The sequence below is a fragment of the Neoarius graeffei genome, chromosome 20, assembly GCF_027579695.1.
Source record: "Neoarius graeffei isolate fNeoGra1 chromosome 20, fNeoGra1.pri, whole genome shotgun sequence".
Lineage (NCBI taxonomy): Eukaryota > Metazoa > Chordata > Actinopteri > Siluriformes > Ariidae > Neoarius > Neoarius graeffei.
This window is the reverse complement of record NC_083588.1, coordinates 63,086,955-63,109,837: the sequence shown is the minus strand read 5'-3', so window position 1 is coordinate 63,109,837 and position 22,883 is coordinate 63,086,955. Positions and strand designations below refer to the sequence as shown.

The following is a 22,883-nucleotide window of genomic DNA, read 5'->3' as shown; positions in this document are numbered from 1 at the left end:
ACACACACACACACACACACACACACACACACACACACACACACACACAGTTTTTGGTTTAGTTTCTCATAGTAACTAAAAATAATGCATAAATATATTTTAGTTTTTCACGTCTAGCTCACTATATTCAGTAACCCTTTCAAATTCTGGACTGTGATTGGTCAGGAGGTGTTGATTAGTTTTCTAGAACAGCAGCTCTGACAGTAATGCAGCTGCAATCACAGGTGTGTGTTAATGTTAATGCACTCTTTCTGATACGTTATTGTTTCTATAGTAAGAGTGCATTTTATTCCTTACATATGGAACTGTTAGCGAAGACGGGATTGAAAGGATTGATCTGAAATGCAGGATTACTGTGCGTCTACACTGCATGTGTTCTAGCAGTGCGCGTGCGCACACACACACCACACACACACAAGAACACAGTGGACTTATTCACCCGGAATTACAGCTGAGTCGTCCAACTGTGCAACAAACCCATCCACGGTCAATACACACCACCTACCTGCAGTGTGTGTATTGGACCACTGAACCACTCAGTAAAGGAGGTGTGGCCTCTTGAATACTCAGTGAAGGAGGCGTGGTCTCTGGACCACTCAGTAAAAGGAGGCGTGGTCTCTGGACCACTCAGTAAATATAAAGAATTGGGAAAATCTACAAGTATTTCAGAAAACCGATGTATCAGTGACCCGAGGTTTCCTCGCTGCACCTTAATAGTTTTAAATTAAAACTATTTGCACAAAGCCCCTTCACTCATTATTAAATCATTATGTGCTTTAAATGTATCATCTGTACACAGGATTGTTGATGTATTGCGTATCGTACCGTATCGTACCGTATCAGGAGGTGAGAAACGTTCACCTAGTGACACCGCGGCCAGGCTGCCATGCGGCGAAAAGTCTAAATGCGTACATAAACACAGAGATTCATCATTTCTACATGGAGAACGTTTAAGAATAAATTTCAAGATTTCTTTGTCAAATATCATTCCAATCATTCAAAAGAAAGAAAGAAAAGCTGGGCGGAGGTGAACGTGTTGTGAAATATAACAGTGTTCTTGTGTATTATCCAGAGAGATGTTTATGTTACAGCGTAATGGATTTCACTCTTTAGCTCAGTGTGACTCAGAGCCGTGTTCCACATGAGATGATATGAAAAGTAAAGATCAGACTCTCTCTCTCTCTACCTCCACCACTCCTTCATTCTATTTCTGTCTTCAGCTTTCCTGTCTCTCTTTATCTCTCTCTTCCTTCATCTTTGCCATCTCTCTCTCTCTCTCTCTCTCTCTCTCTCTGCCTTCTTGTCAGGCTCTCCCTCTGGCTTCTTCTTCTTCTTCTCTCTATTTGTCTCTCTTTTTCCTTCTCTATCTTTACCTTCTTTTCTGTCTTTATCTCTCTCTCTCTCCCTCTCCCTCTCTCTCTCAGGTATGTAGATGAAAGGGCAGTGAGGATGTGGGGGTCAGAGTCGGAGACAGAGAGAGAGAGGGAGAGAGAGAGAGTGAGTGTGAGAGAGAAAGAAGCGCAGAGGGAGAGGGAGGAACGAGATTTATATGGCGCTGCTGTAAAACTCTGACCTTCCAGCTGTAAATCTGCCAAGCGAGTCGGCCTGCACAACAGGAAACAAGCAAGAGAGAGAGAGCGAGAGAGAGAGAGCGAGAAGAATGAAAATTCATTCCTTTAAATTAGGAAAGAGAGAGAAAGACATGGACAAAGAGGATAAGATACAGAGAGAAAATAAAGAACTATGAGAGAGAGAGAGAGAGAGAGAGAGAGAGACAGGCTACATATCCTCAGTCTAACACCGATGCTTCACGAAGCTCCACACGCACCGTATGTTTCATCTAAATCACTTCTGAAAGTAAAATGCCGTTTTGTCGTTGCAACGATTTACTGTCCCCATTAACCAACCACCTGGAGCTGGGAGACGTTCAGTGCCGTAGATACGGAACTGTCAATCATCTGTCCACGGGAACTGAAGAAGTGTGTCTTGCACATACTCCTGTGACTACTCAAACACTAAACATACGGTACATCTGAACACCCCGTAACGGACCGTACCATTTCTCAAACTCCACATGCCTTCTTTTGCATCGAGTATAAATATTAGTAACTCGGCAAAACATGAGGTCTCTTGTGAGATCGAGATCAAGACGTTTAAACGGTTTACTCTTCCTGATGGCTGGTTTACGTTAATGTATGCGTCCTTAAACGCTAAAGATGTCGAATTGTTGATTTGGTAAAGAAGTGATGTTAATTTAACGTATACGGAAGGAGTCTCCAGTGTAAGCGCTGTGCGTTTTGTCTCATGAACGTGAAAAGCATCCTCATATTACAGACCTGATGTTTAGGGAAAACAATAACTGAAAATAACAGCAGGTTGTTGTTTTGAACAAGTCGTGAACTGAAGAGAAGGTTAAATATAGTCACGGGTGTAGCGTGTAGAGTAGCGTAAAGCTGAAAGTGTGTCGAGCGTGCCAACCAGGCGTGATATGAATCTGCAGGAAGCAGAGCATGCTGGGACAGGAAGTGGCAGAGATGGTGGTGTCTCTGAAGGGTTTGCTCACAGATCAGTGTGTCAGCACTCAGGGTCATGAGAAGTGGCACACACACACATACACACACGCATCTGAGAAGGTGTAATTCTGATCTTCCTTTCTCTCGTTCACACACTCAAGTGTGTGAACGAGTGCACATTGGCAGTGCGTTTGACCCCGATGAACTTCAAACATCAGTCGAACAGACCTAAACCAAGACGCCGCTCGTATTTTTTTTTCCGATGGCATCCGGAAGTGAACTGTTTCTGAATCAGCACGAAAGTGTTAATGAGGAACGAGAATCAAGCCAAACCTGTGTGCTTTGAAATCAGAGTGTTACACGATCAGCACTCGAGATAACTATGACAGGAAGTGTGAAGGTCGAGGTAGGAACAAAGGGTTAGCGAGCGAGGGCAGAGGATGAGACGAGACTGCGGTGTCTGCCATTCTCACATGTCTCACTTCCTTCAGCTGCCTGGCTTCTCACGCGAGTCTCCATCAGCCCTGACGCATACCATCACACGCTACAGAAGAAGAAGAAGAAGAAGCTGGCTATAATACACAGTGTGCTTAATTACATTATACCAGTCTGGATTCCGACAGTTTGTCACACTGAGTCTACATAAGTCCTCCATATCCCCTATTACTTGTGGTGTCCCCCAGGGGTCTGTTCTTGGGCCCCTCCTTTTCCTTATATACATCCTGCCCTTTGGCCAAATTATTTGTAACCATGGTCTTAACATCAGTAGCCAAATCATTGATACAGTGAAGATTATGTGCTGTGGTACAAGAGGAATAAAACTCTTCAGGAAGTGCTGGTATAAGAAAAGACGCAATACACGTATATCGTAGATGTAACAGTAACTCCACTTCATCACACCAATCCATCGTTTATACACTCTGAAGTACATATGCTTTCAGAAATAAAGGAACCAAACTGTACTACCCCCTGTGGCTGGGGTGATACCATCAAGTCATGTTTTGTACCTTTGTACTGGTGGTATGTATGGGGTGGCACAGTGGTGTAGTGGTTAGCACTGTCGCTTCACAGCAAGAAGGTTCTGGGTTCAAACCTCATGGCTGACAGGGACCTTTCTGTGTTTGAGCTTGCATGTTCTCCCCATGGGTATCCTCTGGGTGCTCCGGTTTGCCCCACAGTTAAAAGACATGCAGGTTAGGTAAAATACCCAGCCACTGGGGTTGTACAAGACAGTGCAGACTTAGGTTCGGTCCCAAGCCCAGATAGATTAGGGAGGGTTGCATCAGGAAGGGGATCCAGTCTAAAACCAAAGCCAAATCAAACATGTGGAATAGAGCTGCTGTGGTGACACTGAATGAATGGGAGCAGCCAAAACACGAAGAAGAAGTACATTTTGTACTTTTAATTAGGTTTTCAAGTAAAGTGTTAAAGGTGGTCATGAAGATACAATTATGTTTCATCTCATCTCATTATCTCTAGCCGCTTTATCCTGTTCTACAGGGTCGCAGGCAAGCTGGAGCCTATCCCAGCTGACTACGGGCGAAAGGCGGGGTACACCCTGGACAAGTCGCCAGGTCATCACAGGGCTGACACATAGACACAGACAACCATTCACACTCACATTCACACCTACGCTCAATTTAGAGTCACCAGTTAACCTAACCTGCATGTCTTTGGACTGTGGGGGAAACCGGAGCACCCGGAGGAAACCCACGCGGACAACATGCAAGCTCCGCACAGAAAGGCCCGCCACGGGGCTCGAACCCGGACCTTCTTGCTGTGAGGCGACAGCGCTAACCACTACACCACCATGCCGCCCATACAATTACAATTATGTATCCTGAATTATTTTTATTTTTAAGGTACACATTTCCAGGTGGGCGGCACGGTGGTGTAGTGGTTAGCGCTGTCGCCTCACAGCAAGAAAGTCCTGGGTTCGAGCCCCGGGGCCGGCGAGGGCCTTTCTGTGCGGAGTTTGTATGTTCTCCCCGTGTCTGTGTGGGTTTCCTCCGGGTGCTCTGGTTTCCCCCACAGTCCAAAGACATGCAGGTTAGGTTAACTGGTGACTCTAAATTGACCGTAGATGTGAGTGTGAATGGTTGTCTGTGTCTATGTGTCAGCCCTGTGATGACCTGGCGACTTGTCCAGGGTGTACCCCGCCTTTTGCCCGTAGTCAGCTGGGATAGGCTCCAGCTTGCCTGCGACCCTGTAGAAGGATAAAGTGGCTAGAGATAATGAGATGAGATGAGACATTTCCAGGTGAAAGTTACACAATCAACATACCTTGATGTACCCTTGATTTACCACAACAGCTTTTCTATTAGTGTATAGGCTCATATACACAATACAGTACATGAGAAACAATATTAGCATATGAGGAAGTAGGCATTAATATAAACCTCTGATTTATAGCCGCACTACTGTCAGAGCTGCTGTTATAAAAAAAAAATCAACACCTTCCCTTCTGATCAAACACAGTTACACTCCTGTGTATTTTTATGAACATACTTGAGATTGGTCTCGGTCTCGTCTCAGAATTGATGGAATTTTTACTCAGTCTTGTCTCAGACGTAGAGGAGACTGAGGTCCTTGTCTGATTTATTTCTTAACATTGTTCCTGTGATTGGATGCAAAACTTCCTGTTTCAAATGCAACCAATAACGTGACTCATTACTAATTTGAAACTTTTGTTACTGTTATTGGCTGTGACCCCTCCCCCCTCACACCCATTGGTCTGGTCCAGGGCTGCATCTGAATTCTCAGTATGTACTAACGACAATTAAGTACCTAAACCAAATGTAACTACAGTACATTTAGGAATGTTTAAACAATTCTTGATACATTTGTACACCGCTGCAACAACCAGCTTGGCTTCGAACAGCCATCTTCTTTCTACTGTTCCTGGGAATTCTTCTTCTTTGGTTATTCGGAGGCTCCAGCTGAATTATGGGATAGTGTAGTGTAGCGTAGTGTGGTATATTTGCAAACTACAGATGTAATAGATCATCCAGGTACTGCTCAACTACTGTTAAATGCCTACTGAGTATTCGGATATGGTACACACTGCTTTTTGTGGACTAATAGTATGCAAGTTTGCGTATTCAAATGCAGCCCTGGTCTACATTTGATCTCTCCCTGCCTTGGGCTTGACTCGGTCTCTCCCTGCCTTGGACTGAGTCTTGACTCTGTCTCTCCCTGCCTTGGACTGGGTCTTGACTCTGTCTCTCCCTGCCTTGGACTGGGTCTTGACTCTGTCTCTCCCTGCCCTGGACTGAGTCTTGACTCGGTCTCTCCCTGCCTTGGACTGGGTCTTGACTCGGTCTCTCCCTGCCTTAGTCTTGACTCAGACTCTCCCTGTCTTGGTCTTGACTTGGTCTCTTCCTACCTTGGTCTTGACTCGGTCTTCCCCTGCCTTGGTCTTGGTCTTGACTCGGTTTCAACCTCTGCAAGTCTTGGTCTTGACTCGATCTCAACCTCTCAAAGTCTTGGTTTTGACCCGGTCTCTCCCTGCCTTGGTCTTGACTCGGTTTCAACCTCTGAAAGTCTTGGTCTTGACTCAGTCTCAAACCCTCAAAGTCTTGGCCTTGACTCGGTCTCTCCATGCCTTGGTCTTGGCCTTGACTTGGTCTCAACCCCTCAAAGTCTTGGTCTTGACTCAGTCTAAACATCTCAAACTCTTGATCTTGACCTGGTCTTGGTTTAGGTGCTCTTGACTACAACACAGATGTATATGAATAAATATACTGTGTCTTGGGCGGCACGGTGGTGTAGTGGTTAGCGCTGTCGCCTCACAGCAAGAAGGTCCGGGTTCGAGCCCCGTGGCCGGCGAGGGCCTTTCTGTGTGGAGTTTGCATGTTCTCCCCGTGTCCGCGTGGGTTTCCTCCGGGTGCTCCGGTTTCCCCCACAGTCCAAAGACATGCAGGTTAGGTTAACTGGTGACTCTAAATTGACCGTAGGTGTGAATGTGAGTGTGAATGGTTGTCTGTGTCTATGTGTCAGCCCTGTGATGACCTGGCGACTTGTCCAGGGTGTACCCCGCCTTTCGCCCGTAGTCAGCTGGGATAGGCTCCAGCTTGCCTGCGACCCTGTAGAAGGGTAAAGCGGCTACAGATAATGAGATGAGATACTGTGTCTTTTTTAGACAGTGTGCTTCCCATATTCTTTCACTGGATCTGTAAATTCAGCCTCCATCCACCAGCCACTTTCTGCATGCATGCCCTCGAGGCCCCTCTCTCTCTCTCTCTCTCTGTGTTCTACATGATCTACAGCAGCCATGACAGGTTTCTGCTCGCTGAAGTCCTTTCTCCTCCTGATATTAGTCCCTCTCGTTCCTCACATGCAGTATATAGTGCAGCATTCACAACTACTCCACATCCTCCTCTTTCCATCTCTCCATCTCTCTCTCTCACTGTCTCTCTATCTGTCCATCATCATGAAGAACCTGGAAAAGAGGTCCAAGCTTTTCAACAGGGTTGTCAGACTAGTGCATCTCTCCATCTGTCCATCGGGAAACACTAAAAGCAAAGTTTCTACATGGCACTGCTAGAAAACGCAAGTGTGTGTGTGTGTGTGTGTGTGTGTGTGTGGTGTGTGTTTCTGTTTCATCTACATACTGGGTCAAAACCAGATTTCAAAATAAATTTGCAAAGACCTGAAAAAGGAAACTCTATCCAGTGGGTGCATTCAGGGTTTTGTAAATCCAACAGCGCCACCTGTCAGTGAACAGTTGAACTGCAGTCCATGGTGATGGATAGATACATCGATTTTCTTTTTCCTTTTATTTTCCTGCCTTTCTTTAATTTTTTTCTTTTGTCATTTGCTTTCCTACTTATTCATCCAGGCTTTATTTCTCATTCTTTTACTTTTGTCTATTTCTTTCCTTTTCTTTTACTCTGGTTTTCTTCCCACTTCAGATAGATAGATAGATAGATAGATAGATAGATAGATAGATAGATAGATAGATAGATAATGACATAATATTTTCATTCTCTTTTTCTTTGTTTCACTCCCTATTCATCGAATCTTTTTTATTGTTTACTTCTATCTGTTTATTGTTTATCTTCCCTCTTCTCTTTTAACCAATCATCCTTTCTTTTCCCCCTTTCCTTTAATTTAGTCATTTACTTTTTTATGCTTTACTACATATTCATCCACTCCTGTTTTTCTTCTGTCGTCGTCTTCTTTTCTTCAGTTGTTGACTTTCTGATGTTTCTTTCTCCTCCACTCACACTGCAGTCACACTCAGTACATCAGGTTCTTCACGTCACAATCAAAAACAGCTCACGTTCTTCTGGGACTCAACACGTCAGGGTTTGATGAGTCACTCACTCATATTCACTCCGCTGTCTCACTTCTAGGTTTCTCATTTTACATCTTTATAGAAGTCCAACCTCTGAGAGCTGATATCACAGAGACGCTTCGAATCACGTCAACAGAAATGACAGTAAAGGGCATGAATAACATCATAAACATTTAAAAAACAGGGAAGAGTGAGAAGAAAGAAAGCCAAGGAAATAAAGGGGGAAAATAAAGGAAGGGAAGAAAACAAATCAATCAATCAATCAATCAATCAATCAATCAATCAATCAATCAATCAATCAATCAATAAAGTAAATAAGAAAAAAATGAAAGAAAGAAAGAAATTCAGGGAGAAAGAGGAACACTAGGGACTGAGAGAAGCCACTGGGGTAGAAATAAATGGCTAATGAGGGGAAATAAGTAACAGGTGACACTAATTAGCTGCCTTGGGCAAAAATGACAACAGGGAGCTTTGCCCATATAAGGAAAGTCTGAATGTTAAACAGTGCACAGGGTAAACAGCAAGGGCAGATGTAAGTGGCGATATCAGGGTAGACGCAGGTGGAGCTGTTGGGGCAGATGGAGGTGGAGATGTCAGGGAAAATGCAGGTTAAGATGTCAGGGCAGATGCAGGTAGCGATGTTGGGGAAAACGCAGGTTAAGATGTCAGGGCAGATGCAGGTGGAGCTGTCGGGGCAGATCTATGTGATGTTGGGGCAGATGCACATGGAGATATCAGGGCAGATACAGGTTGAGATGTTGGGGCAGATGTATGTGGAGATGTTGGGGCAGACGCAGGTGGAGATGTTGGGGCAGACGCAGGTGGAGATGTTGGGGAAGACACAGGTGGAGATGTCGGGGCAGATCTATGTGATGTCAGAGCAGATGTACATGGAGATGTTGGGGCAGATGCAGGTGGAGATGCTGGGGCAGATGCAGGTTAAGATTTTGGGGCAGATGTATGTGGAGATGTTGGAGCAGACGCAGGTGGAGATGTTAGGGAAGACGCAGGTGGAGATGTTGGGGAAGACGCAGGTGGAGATGTCGGGACAGATCTATGTGATGTCAAGGCAGATTGATGTGATGTTGGGGCAGATGTACATGGAGATGTCGGGGCAGCTGCAGGTGCAGATGTTGAGGTAGATGTACATGGAGATATTGGGGCAGATGCAAGTTGAGATATTGGGGCAGATGCAAGTTGAGATTTTGGGGCAGATGTATGTGGAGATGTTGGGGAAGACGCAGGTGGAGATGTTGGGGAAGACGCAGGTGGAGATGTCGGGACAGATCTATGTGATGTCAAGGCAGATTGATGTGATGTTGGGGCAGATGTACATGGAGATGTCGGGGCAGCTGCAGGTGCAGATGTTGAGGTAGATGTACATGGAGATATTGGGGCAGATGCAAGTTGAGATATTGGGGCAGATGCAAGTTGAGATTTTGGGGCAGATGTATGTGGAGATGTTGGGGAAGACGCAGGTGGAGATGTTGGGGAAGACACAGGTGGAGATGTCGGGACAGATCTATGTGATGTCAAGGCAGATCGATGTGATGTCGGGGCAGATGTACATGGAGATGTCGGGGCAGACGCAGGTGGAGATGTTGGCGCAGATGCAGGTGGCGATGTTGGGGCAGACACAGGTTCAGATGTCGGGGCAGATGCAGGGGGAGATGTCAAGACAGATGTACGTGGAGATATTGGAGCAGATGTACATGGAGATGTCAGGGCAGACACAGGTGGAGATGTCGGGGCAGATGTACAGGATGTCAGGGCAGATGTACATTGCCAAAATATTTTTTCTGAGGCCACTAAACTGTGACATAAATGTCATAAATTACAGTGTAAGTGCAGCTCTAATGCTCAGAACACAGCAGTGATAATCTGTTTAGTCTTTTAATCGACACACAGCTATAATTATCCAGTGATTTCAGAGCTGATTAAAGCATTTAGCGGAAGTGTGTCATAAACTGTCATGTTATAAATATCCGAAACTGGATCTGTTTGTGTTTCTGTCTTAGCTGCGTTCCTGCACCGTTCACTCACCGGGTAAATCCTCAGTGGGACCCCCGTCATTCCCCCATCCCACCCTCCCCCACATGAATTTATTCCTAGCACTGTTCTGAAATGTAGTTGATGTCATAAAGTGTATAAGGAGTGTGAGAGTCGTGTATGAATGTTTGAATGATAAAATAAACACATAAGAATGGTTACTTTGGCAAAATTCTGATATTTGCTTCATCAAAAATATATTTATTGTATTATTTATGAGTTTATGAATCATTTATCCAGATTTTAGTTTGTTCCTGAATGATATTTGCTCATCGTATTAATGTTCTTTATCATGAATCCATCCTCATCTATAAATACTTAAAGAAAAAAGCAAAATAAAAAATAAAGAGTAAATTAATAATGAAGGTGAAAAAATGTCTGTGGAAATCCCAACCTCTGATTAATTGCTTGGGGTAAATTATAATCTTTAGAAAATCGATTAGATCTTTTTATACATGATTTATGATTTTATGGTATAATTTGCACAGAATTGTTTTAAATCATTTGTCATTGCAGATGGTTTAATTATAGGCTTTTATCAAAACAATACTTGGTTCTCTACAAATAATTATTAAAATTATATATTTTATGACAAATAATTTTTTTATTATGAATAAAATAAATAAATGAATACAAAAAGAGGAATAAATAAACAAATAGATACATAGATAAACAATCAATCAATCAATCAAACAAACAAACAAACAAACAAACAAAAATAAATGTGACTTTTTCTCTGGAGCTTATTGGTTATATTTTTGATCATTATTTGTTTATATTATTAATATATTAACATTTTACATTTTAAAGAAATATATTCAGTTTTACTCAGTAGCAATCAAAAGTTTGGACACGCCTTCTAATTCAATGCTTTTCCTTTATTTTTATTCATCAAAAGTCACTTCATGTCTTAAAGTATTGATGGATGTCATTGTTGTTTGGTTCTTGATATAATATTGTATGGATTACAACAGCTGTATTATAGAGTTATTTACTTGTAGTATTTTTATTATTTATGATTTACTGTGGGTGGCACGGTGGTGTAGTGGTTAGCGCTGTCGCCTCACAGCAAGAAGGTCCGGGTTCGAGCCCCGTGGCCGGCGAGGGCCTTTCTGTGTGGAGTTTGCATGTTCTCCCCGTGTCCGCGTGGGTTTCCTCCGGGTGCTCCGGTTTCCCCCACAGTCCAAAGACATGCAGGTTAGGTTAACTGGTGACTCTAAATTGAGCGTAGGTGTGAATGTGAGTGTGAATGGTTGTCTGTGTCTATGTGTCAGCCCTGTGATGACCTGGCGACTTGTCCAGGGTGTACCCCGCCTTTCGCCCGTAGTCAGCTGGGATAGGCTCCAGCTTGCCTGCGACCCTGTAGAACAGGATAAAGCAGCTACAGATAATGAGATGAGATGATTTACTGTTTGATCTCAAACACATTCAGAAGGTGAGAAACTCGTCCACGAATCACCTTTTGACGAGTCACAGCTGTTAACTGAAGCTCCTTCCAGGTGACTCCATCATGAAGCTGGTGAAGAGACTGCAATGCCAACAGGGTGCAAAGTGTCATCGAGGGAAACACTGGATATGCTGAAGAATCTCAAACATCAAACATCTTTTGTCTTTTTTAACATTTTTTTGTTCACCACATCATTCCAAACACGTTCCAGATGTGATTTCATAGTTTTGATGTTTCCAGTTTTGTTCTACACTGAAGAGAAAAGTCACAATACAGAAACACCTATGAATGAGGGAAAGGAAGGAAAGAAAGAAGGGAAACAAAGACAGAGAAAGAAAGAAAGAAAGAAAGAAAGAAAGAAAGAAAGAAAGAAAGAAAGAAAGAAATGGGGGAACTGAATGAATGAATGAGAAAGAACAAAGGAAACAAACAAAAACAAACAAAGGGGGGAATGAATGAATAAGAAAGAACAAAAGGAAGAAAGAAAGAGGGAAACAAAATAAATAAATAAATAAGAAACAAACAAACAAAGGGGGAATGAATGAATGAATGAATGAATGAACAAACAAAAGAAAGAAAGAAAGAAAGAAAGAAAGAAAGAAAGAAAGAAAGAAAGAAAGAAATGGGGGAACTGAATGAATGAATGAATGAATGAGAAAGAACAAAAGAAACAAACAAAAACAAACAAAGGGGGGAATGAATGAATAAGAAAGAACAAAAGGAAGAAAGAAAGAGGGAAACAAAATAAATAAATAAATAAGAAACAAACAAACAAACAAAGGGGGAATGAATGAATGAATGAGTGAGTGAGTGAATGAATGAATGAACAAAAGAAAGAAAGAAAGAAAGAAAGAAAGAAAGAAAGAAAGAAAGAAAACTGAACAAACAAACAAAGAAATAAGAAAGAAAGAAAGAAAGAAAGAAAGAAAGAAAGAAAGAAAGAAAGAAAGAAAGAAAGAAAGGGAAACTGAATGAATGAATGAGAAAGAACAAAAACAAAAACAAAAACACAGTGGGGAATGAATGAATAAGAAAGAACAAAAGAAAGGAAGAAAGAAAGGGAAACAGAATAAATAAATAAATAAATAAATAAGAATGAAAGAAAGAAAGAAACAAACAAAGGGGGAATGAAAGAAAGAAAGAAAAAAAGAAAGAAAGAAACTGAATAAGTAAATAAGTAAATAAATAAATAAGAAAGAAAGAAAGAAAGAAAGAAAGAAAGAAAGAAAGAAAGAAAAGGGGATAAATAAATAAATAAATAAAGAAATAAATAAAGAAAGAAAGAAAGAAAGGAGAAAAGCTACAAGCAAGTCGATGTGCTTTTTTTCTCCTTTTTTTCTTTTTGTTGTTGTTTACTTTATCTCACTGTACATAAAATAAATCCTGCATGTTCCTCTAAAACATATTTAAATGAATCTTGAAATGATTAAAATGGCTGCCGTTTGCCTCGTTCTCATCCACCCACTGTAAAAAAAAATCTGTTGTTTTTACGGAAAAACACTGGCAGCTGTGGTTGCCAGAATAATCCTGTTAAAAATACAGTGAAATGTAAACAACATTACAGAATAACTTGTACATTTCACTGGGATTCCATGTACAATTAATGATAACTAAATGTAAATTTTAAGGATATTCATTGTACAATAAACAATGATTGCATGAACAGTTCACCGGGATTCAATGTAAAATGATGGTTACAAGCAATGATCTACTGGACAGATATTTTATTTGATTTAGAGTTTTACGAAATGTGCCGGAGAGCCTACTGACATCTCATCTCATCTCATCTCATTATCTGTAGCCGCTTTATCCTTCTACAGGGTCGCAGGCGAGCTGGATCCTATCCCAGCTGACTACGGGCGAAAGGCGGGGTTCACCCTGGACAAGTCGCCAGGTCATCACAGGGCTGACACATAGACACAGACAACCATTCACACTCACATTCACACCTACGCTCAATTTAGAGTCACCAGTTAACCTAACCTGCATGTCTTTGGACTGTGGGGGAAACCGGAGCACCCGGAGGAAACCCACGCAGACACGGGGAGAACATGCAAACTCCGCACAGAAAGGCCCTCGCCGGCCACGGGGCTCGAACCCAGGACCTTCTTGCTGTGAGGCGACAGCGCTAACCACTACACCACCGTGCCACCGCCTACTGACATTTTTTAAATTTTTTTAACAGGGCAATGATGTAATTTTAACTATCACATTCTGTTTTAGTATTACAGTTTGTCTGTGTTTAAACTATAACAATTGTAAATTCTACAAAAAAATATGATCAATTCAACATATTCTTACTGTTAAATTAACAGTGGTATTTGGTTAGGAGTTTTACAGTATATTGATGTAAATTACACACTGCTTCATTGTTTTTGTATTTACAGTTTTTATGTCATGATTTTACATAAATTCACTGTTAATTCTATGGACATTTTTTACTGTAAACGGGTTCCTGTAAACATCAGCACTGTTTTGTTTTGTTTGTTTTTTCGAGTTCTTTCACAGAATTTACATTTAACTGAAAAATACATGACACAGCTGTTTATTTCTTTTACACTATTTTACAGATGACTGATTTTTATTCATGTTTTTAGTTTGTATTTTTTTTTTTACATTTTTAATAAATGTTAAACCTATTTTTTAGCCTAAATGAACCCTGACTGAGCAGCTTATACACATCAGAATATTCACACTCCATCTGATTAAAGACACTTTGATGAAGAAAAAGGTTTTAATAAACTTTACTGATCATCAGTCTTCTCAAAATCTGTGTCCAAAGCTGCCTCTGTAATTGAAACTAATTATTAATATGTAATTAAAACTTCTCAAGATGTACTGTATATGACGCATTTTGGGAAATGACCTCATGCCCTGCTGAAGCGAGTCAGCACAGGGTGCAGAGAAAGCGAGATAGTTCTCAGTACACAGGGTTTAAAATTAGCACGTTGAGCTCACTCTTGTAGCATGACTGAGAGGTTAAAGGCCACCAGCATTCTCCGGGCCAGTAAGATCAGCACAGGAGAAAGAAGACCCACCGAGACGACTGGTCAAATTTAAACACGTCTTCTTTTAGATCAGTGACCTTGAACATGACGATGTTGTCATGATGAGCTCAGTGGTGTAAAGAGAGAAGCAGGAGGAGGTTCTGAGCTCCAGCTGGAGGAATATATAAAGCACAGCGAAGGTTTCTGAGGCTAAAGCACTCAGCCAAGAGCGCACAAGCATCCGAGCTACAGAAGAAATAAGCAGGAAGATGACCCAGTCCATCATGGAGAGCCTGTTTGGAGACGATCCTTTCTTCGAGGACATGTATCTGCTGTGGCCGAGACGCTGCAGCGTGACCGAGAGATTCCTGCAGCGCAGAGAGCAGATGATGGAGAGCTTCAGGGCAGACATTGGAGACAGACTCATAAACAATCTCTTTCAGAGCCTGGATGAAATCTTCTCCTCACCATCATCTTCCTCAACGTCCGCTGGCAGACTCACAGGCCCCAGCATTTTCTCTCTCGACACTCGCGGCTTCTCTCCAGAAGACATCACTGTCACTGTGTGCGGCCGAGCGCTGGAGGTCAAGGTGACAAAGCCAAAGGCGGAGACCGACTCTTCTGCTCCTGCAGGATTCTCCCGGAGCGTGGAGCTCCCAGAGCACATCGATCCGTCCACACTCACCTGCACGCTGGGGGATGACGGCATCCTCAAGATCGAGTCTCAGGTCAAAGAGGCCGATTCAGAGCAGCATGCTGTCCCGGTGCGATTCAGAACGTCGCTGGATTTCCCCCTGAATAAAGACGACACAAGTGAAACAGAGCAGAAAAATGACTAGGGACTTGACACACACACACACACACATGCTGAAACCTTATGTCCTGCTGCTTGATATTATGCTGTTTTCCCAATTATCTGTTTTTGTAAATTAATAAGTGTATTTTGTATTTTATCCCATCCTCTCATGGCATGCAAAATAAAACTAATTCAGCAAATGAATCTGAGCTCAGACTCTAATCATTCAGGACTAAAGACATATCAGGATGGAGCTCATAACCAACTCAACATCAACTCATTCATTTCTTTATATTTAATAATTATTCGCAGAAGCTGAAGTGAATATCGATGAATAATAACCAAGACGAAGTTGAGGCGGATAACTGCTTTAGTATAAATACACAGGCAATTATTTAAAAAAATATTTATTCCAAGCTTCAAAAGCTTCATGTAAATGTAATAACTTTGCGGCGCAGACTTGTGTCACTGATCAATGCCGAGTCACATAAAATACTTTGTTCTGAAACAGATAAAATAAATCACAACCCCACCTTCCCTTTGAACAGTTTTAGACCAAACTTCATCACATCTTTACGAACTCCATTTTCTTTCATTGTTTCGAATTCTTCCTCACTTCCGGTGACGAAGCAATCGGCCACCAGTTTGCCAAGTCACTCAAGGTGATTATCAAGAAATAGTCCGAATCTACTGACCAATCAGCATGCACGATTTCCTATAACCACCTCTGTATTTATACTAACTCTTTTTATCAACTTTTTCCAAATATTTTTTCACGCTGTGTCTCATCTCATCTCATTATCTGTAGCCGCTTTATCCTGTTCTACAGGGTCGCAGGCAAGCTGGAGCCTATCCCAGCTGACTACGGGCAAAAGGCGGGGTACACCCTGGACAAGTCGCCAGGTCATCACAGGGCTGACACATAGACACAGACAACCATTCACACTCACACCTACGCTCAATTTAGAGTCACCAGTTAACCTAACCTGCATGTCTTTGGACTGTGGGGGAAACCGGAGCACCCGGAGGAAACCCACGCGGACACGGGGAGAACATGCAAACTCTGCACAGAAAGGCCCTCGCCGGCCATGGGGCTCGAACCCAGGACCTTCTTGCTGTGAGGCGACAGCGCTAACCACTACACCACCGTGCCGCCCCTTCACGCTGTGTATATTCCTTTATTTTTCCTCCTTCCTTTACACATTTGTTATTTTCTTGTACTGTTTCTGTTATATTTCATTTATAAAATCTTGTGAATTTGCTTTGAGACAGTTTTAATTGTAAAACATGCACAAAGTCATTGGGACTTGACTATATTAATGAATGAATGAACCCTTTGTTGTCTCACTGCAGATATTATTGCAAGTTTGTTTATTTATTCCTAATTACTGTCCACACCGTTAAGAATAACGACCTGCACATGATGCTGTTATAGGAACACAGTGTGTGATGAGTGAGAACAAGTTATGAGTTACAGAGTTAAATCCTAAATCTTGATTATTGTCACCACAAAGCAAAACAATAAAAATATCCTCAATGAGGCTGGAGCTCATACCAGCCACTGTTATTGTGTGAGTTTGAAATCCGATCACTCCTGTAGGAGGAGTAGCGCTTTTTGTGAAATTGCACGTGACCCCTGTGTAGCCTCATCCATGGTAGGTGGCACCACCTGGTGAACAATTCTTGTTGGAATATGTCTTTAGAGTCTTCTGGGTGAGTTTTAGTGAAAACATCCAAGCAGTTTACGAAGAGTAGCGTTTAATATGACAAGTCACCCAAAAATTTCAAACGCCCATAAAATTGTAAATATGACAGGTGGTGCCACTGTCTTGACAAATTTTATGCACACCGACCTGGGGAACATTGTATGTGAGTTTGATCGAAATCTGATTGATCCTGTAGGAGGAGGAGCGATATTTGTAAATTGTGGACAGATGATGCATGATCACATAAGCTCATACGGCCTGGCCTACAGCCTGATGAGCTAAAAAAACCCTCAGAAATTCTGAGATTATAGAGTCTTGTAAAGAAAAAAAATACTCTCACACTTCCAGGCTTCCTGGCTGCAGTTACCTGTTACCTATCTTCTCAGTACACAGGGTGGCACATAAGGCCTCCACAGAGTTCCTCCACTTCTTCCTGTTCGCAGCAGTCACTCACGCCTCGTCCCATGAGCACATCCCACTTCTCCTCTCTCTTTCTCCACTGTATGCCTCCAGGTTGTTTTTGGTCACCCTCTTTTCCTTCCTGGCTGCAGTGCATTCTGAGAAATGTAGTTGAAAATCTCTTAGTGCGTGATTCTTTTATATTCTGTGATTTAGGAGGAATGGCTGCATTTCCCATGCACTTTCACAATATCTTAAGTGTGATGCACACTTCAAGCACAGTGAAATTCATCCTCTTCATTTAACCCATCTGAAGCAGTGAACACACGCACACACACCCAGAGCAGTGGGCAGCCACACCAGAGCGCCCGGGGAGCAGTCGGGGTTCGGTACCTTGCTCAAGGGCACTTCAGCCCAAGGCCGCCCCACGTTAACCTAACTGCATGTCTTTGGAGTGTGGGGGAAAACGGAGGACCCGGAGTAAACCCACGCAGACAAATAAAGGTTTCTTCTTCTTATATTGGATAGTAACTCTACAGTAGTGCTGTAAAGTGAAAGCGCTGGTTCACTGCTGTCCCCCAGGCACCCAGCAGAGTCACAAGATAATAAACGTCATGGTGTTGTTTCTGGCGCATGGCATCCAGCGACAAAGAAAGGAATAAACCTGTATCGTAACTGTAATGCTTCTCTTATTATTGGTCTCACAGTAATGTCACAAGACAATGCAGTGATTTATTGAAGTGAAAAACATGACACGGCACAATTCAATGGTTCATTCGTGGTGCTGTAATATTATTATTCTATTCAGGGGGATTTTGTTTTGTGTCCTTGTAAATATTTTGCTCATAAACTCATCATGCAGTCCACGTTTAGGCATGGACTAAATATCTATATTCCATCCATTATCCATAACCGCTTATCCTGTGCAGGGTCACAGGTGAGCTGGATCCGATCACAGCTGACCATGGGCGAGAGGTGGGGTACACCCTGGACAAGTCACCAGGTCATCACAGGGCTGACACATAGAGACACACAAACATTCACACCTACGGTCAATTTAGAGTCACCAGTTAACCTAACCTGCATGTCTTTGGACTGTGGGGGAAACCGGAGCACCCGGAGGAAACCCACGCGGACACGGGGAGAACATGCAAACTCCACACAGAAAGGCCCCCATCAGCCACTGGGCTTGAACCCAGAACTTTCTTGCTGGGAGGCGACAGTGCTAACCACTACACCACCGTGTGTGTGCAAGGCCATAGTGAACAAGTCACACTTGCTGATAGCATGATGCACATGCTATGCATTCTTTATTTTTCTGCATTCAAACTGTTTTTTTGGACAAACCAAAGTCATTAAGGACTGGATCAATGTAATGAACTATAGATCTATATGTATGGAACCTCATGTTGGACTTTCAAGAGATGAGAGGTGGAAATGTGCTTGCAGGTGTACAGGTGTGGGTCTTAGTGTTGCTGTGTGTGTGTGTTGTGTTTGTGTGTGTAGTTCTGTGCATGTATGCACACAGTCACTCTGCACACTGTGTCCACAAATACTTATGAAGCCCTGGCATGGACTGAAATGGACGATTTATGCTCAAATGTGTGTATGACATGGTCCACAAGGGTAAAGAGATTTCCTACTTAGTTGTCTGGAATCTTTATAAAAATCTATATGGATAATAAAGAGGATCCTTCGTTCCCATTTATAGATGCTGACGACGACAAGCTTATTGAACCTGGAAATTAGTATGTTAATGGAGATATTACTTTATATAGTAAATATGAACATTTTAATTGTAATAACTTTCAACACAAAGAGTACAAACCATATGAGATTGGCAGTGACATTGATCCAGAAAACAATTACTACAATAATATAACCAACAAAAGTGAGGACCAGGGCAGGAATTTCACGAGGGCCATGGCCCTCGTGCCCTCTCAATTTGGCCTTGTGCCCCGTAAGGCCACAGTGGCCTTGATGCCCTGCGGTTTTGTATTCTGCCTCGTGACTGCCAATAGGCTTTAACATCACCTGCGTCTACTGAGAAAAAAATATGTCTTTTGATGACATTCTGGATTCTTATTGGGCAACTCATCAGTGGTGGATCAGACTCGAGCCTGGCATGAACCGCTCCGACGTGCTATAATGACACCAGTCTATCACCAGCCAACCAGGAGACTTAATCAAACGCATCCCCTGCCCACTTGTGTCCACGTCTGAGATGTTGAATTTTCACAGAAGGAGGGAAGAAGTTGACTGAGGTAAGACTGTATGATAAATTAACGAACGAATAAGATAGGAATTTCAACATATAGGGCTTAAGTTTGTTACCGTTAAATAAGCATTGCTTGTACAGTAACGTTATGTCGTTACAACGTTGACCCACTTTTAATGTGCCGAGTACCGACTGTAGCCGCTAACAAATGCTAATTAGCTTGCTGTCAAGTTTTTCCTTTATTGAGCTTTAAGCGTAAGGTCATGGACGTTCCTACTGCTTGTTCCTGCCGTAATATGATGTGCTGTTGTCTGTTCATGGCCACTTTTTTAATCTATGCAGTTAGCATTGTTTTGTTACTAATATTGTATGTTTCTTTTTGCTGTTTAACCGAAGTGTAACTGCTGCCATCTTGACGAGATCACCATCGCAAGAGATTTTATCTCATTGTTTTTGGCGTCATTACAACATTAACATTTACTTTTAATCATTTTCATATACATTCTAGTATATGTTCCATTTACAGTCAAACATTTTGATGGACTCCAGGCTCAATTTTGATGAATCAAAAATCTGCGTAGTAGTACAGTCTGAAGATGCTCTTGCACATTCGGTGTCAATTGAACAAAAATTATGGGAGGATATAGGTTTAATAAGTTTTACAATTTTTGAAGTGAGTGATGGATCGATAAGTTTAGATGTGTTCAATATTTTCTTATCTTCAGACATAATAGTGTAGGAGATGTTTCTTTACCTGCTTGATAGTTTCGACTGAGACTCCAATCTTCCTCAGAAGAGTCATTAGTCCTTAAATTAAATTCATTATAGACGTGAACTTAAAATCATTGTTTTATTTTATGGCCTTGGTGCCCTGGCTTTTGGCCTTCATGCCCTCAAAAAATTGACAGCACAAAAGGCCAAGTGGCCCCGCCCCTAAAATGACAAAATTCCAGGCCTGGTGAGGACTATACGGATGATAAATATAAAAATTTAACAATGGAAGGAACATTCTCTAATCATACATTTCAATAGTAGGAGCCTCAGTAAAAATGTTTGTAAAATTAAGGAATACCTGCCCGGGTTCAGTAAATTCAGCATCATCGCAGTCTCAGAGACCTGGTTAACTAATGATAAAGAAAACAATGTTGAGATGGGTGGATATGAACTGTTCACATCCAACAGAACCAACAAAATAGGTGGAGAGGTCGCCTTGTATGTGGACACATCTCTAAGGTGTAGTGTTGTGAAATCTATGACCAAAAACGTAGATGATGTATTGGAACGTCTCACAATTGAAGTTGTCACAGAGAAATCTAAAAATATGATCGTAAGCTGTGTCTACAGAACACCTGGGTCCAGCCTTGACATCTTTAACTGCAACTTAGACAGTATTTTTGGTAATCAACATAATAAAGTCCATGTAACTTGTGGGGACTTTAACACTGATAGCATTGATAACATTGAAAAGCATAATGGAAACCGTAGTAGCACCCTTCACACATATCTGAAACCAATTGTTCCAAACATTCATCTTCCCCGACAAAATGAAAACAGCTAAAGTCATCCCCATCTACAAAAGCAGCGATAGGCACCAATTCACTAACTATAGACCTATCTTTCTGCTCTCACAATTTTCCAAAATTTTAGAATGATTATTTGTTGCAAGGCTTGACAATTTTATCGACAAACATCAATTGCTTAGCAACCACCAGTTTGGTTTTGGATCCAAAATGTCCACTGCGAACGCAGTGACAGAACTCGTGGAAGCGATTTTATCTGCCATTGACAAAAAGGAATATTCTGTGGGAGTGTTTATAGATCTAAAGAAGGCATTCGACACAATAGACCACAAAATATTATTAAACAAATTGGAGAGGTATGGAATTAGAGGAGTTGCACATGCCTGGATCAATAGCTACTTAGAAGATAGACAGCAGTATGTTCACATTAACAACCTTGATTCTGACACACAGAAAATCACACATGGTGTCCCCCAGGGTTCTGTGCTGGGCCCAAAATTATTTATTATGTATATAAATGATATAGGTGAAGCCTTACAATCGCTCAAGTGTGTCCTATTTGCTGATGACATGAGTCTCCACAGCTCAGGTAAAGATCTCAACCAGCTCCTGCATACAGTAGAGAAGGAACTTGACACTCTAAAGAAGTGGTTTGACATCAACAAACTCTCACTGAACCTCAGTAAAACGAAATACATTATTTTCACTAATAGAAAAATTAATAAACCGGTTAAATTAACAATCAATTACGTAGAAATTGCTCAAGTATACAAACATACATTCTTAGGTATAATCATAGACAATAAACTTAGTTGGAAACCACACATTGATAATGTAAAGAGAAAAATCTCTAAAACAATTGCAATATTATACAAAATGAAACATATAGTAAACAGTAACTCACTCTACTTACTCGACTGCTCTCTCATACTCCCGTATGTAATGTATTGTGCTGAAGTATGGGGGAACACATATAAAACAATTACACAACCTATCTACAGTGGTGCTTGAAAGTTTGTGAACCCTTTAGAATTTTCTATATTTCTGCATAAATATGATCTAAAACATCATCAGATTTTCACACAAGTCCTAAAAGTAGATAAAGAGAACCCAGTTAAACAAATGAGACAAAAATATTATACTTGGTCATTTATTTATTGAGGAAAATGATCCAATATTACATATCTGTGAGTGGCAAAAGTATGTGAACCTTTGCTTTCAGTGTCTGGTGTGACCCTCTTGTGCAGCAATAACTGCAACTCAACATTCCCGGTAACTGTCGATCAGTCCTGCACACCGGCTTGGAGGAATTTTAGCCCATTCCTCCGTACAGAACAGCTTCAACTCTGGGATGTTAGTGGGTTTCCTCACATGAACTGTTCGCTTCAGGTCCTTCCACAACATTTCAATTGGATTAAGGTCAGGACTTTGACTTGGCCATTCCAAAACATTAACTTTATTCTTCTTTAACCATTCTTTGGTAGAACGACTTGTGTGCTTAGGGTCGTTGTCTTGCTGCATGACCCACCTTCTCTTGAGATTCAGTTCATGGACAGATGTCCTGACATTTTCCTTTAGAATTCGCTGGTATAATTCAGAATTCATTGTTCCACCAATGATGGCAAGCCGTCCTGGCCCAGATGCAGCAAAACAGGCCCAAACCATGATACTACCACCACCATGTTTCACAGATGGGATAAGGTTCTTATGCTGGAATGCAGTGTTTTCCTTTCTCCAAATATAATGCTTCTCATTTAAACCAAAAATTTCTATTTTGATCTCATCCATCCACAAAACATTTTTCCAATAGCCTTCTGGCTTGTCCACGTGATCTTTAGCAAACTGCAGACGAGCAGCAATGTTCTTTTGGAGAGCAGTGGCTTTCTCCTTGCAACCCTGCCATGCACACCATTGTTGTTCAGTGTTCTTCTGATGATGGATTCATGAAC

The 22,883-nt window shown here is 41.8% G+C and overlaps 2 protein-coding genes across 2 annotated transcripts in view; both read left to right on the top strand.

Annotated features, from left to right (window-relative positions):
• LOC132868909 (large ribosomal subunit protein uL3) overlaps window positions 1-22,883 on the top strand; it is a 477,874-nt gene that overhangs the window by 219,915 nt on the left and 235,076 nt on the right. The gene's annotated exons all lie outside the window — the stretch shown is intronic.
• hspb9 (heat shock protein, alpha-crystallin-related, 9) lies at window positions 14,563-15,134 on the top strand. Its single transcript, XM_060902688.1, has one exon. It carries the CDS (start codon window positions 14,565-14,567, stop codon window positions 15,132-15,134), a length of 570 nt encoding a protein of 189 aa, XP_060758671.1. The 5' UTR covers window positions 14,563-14,564.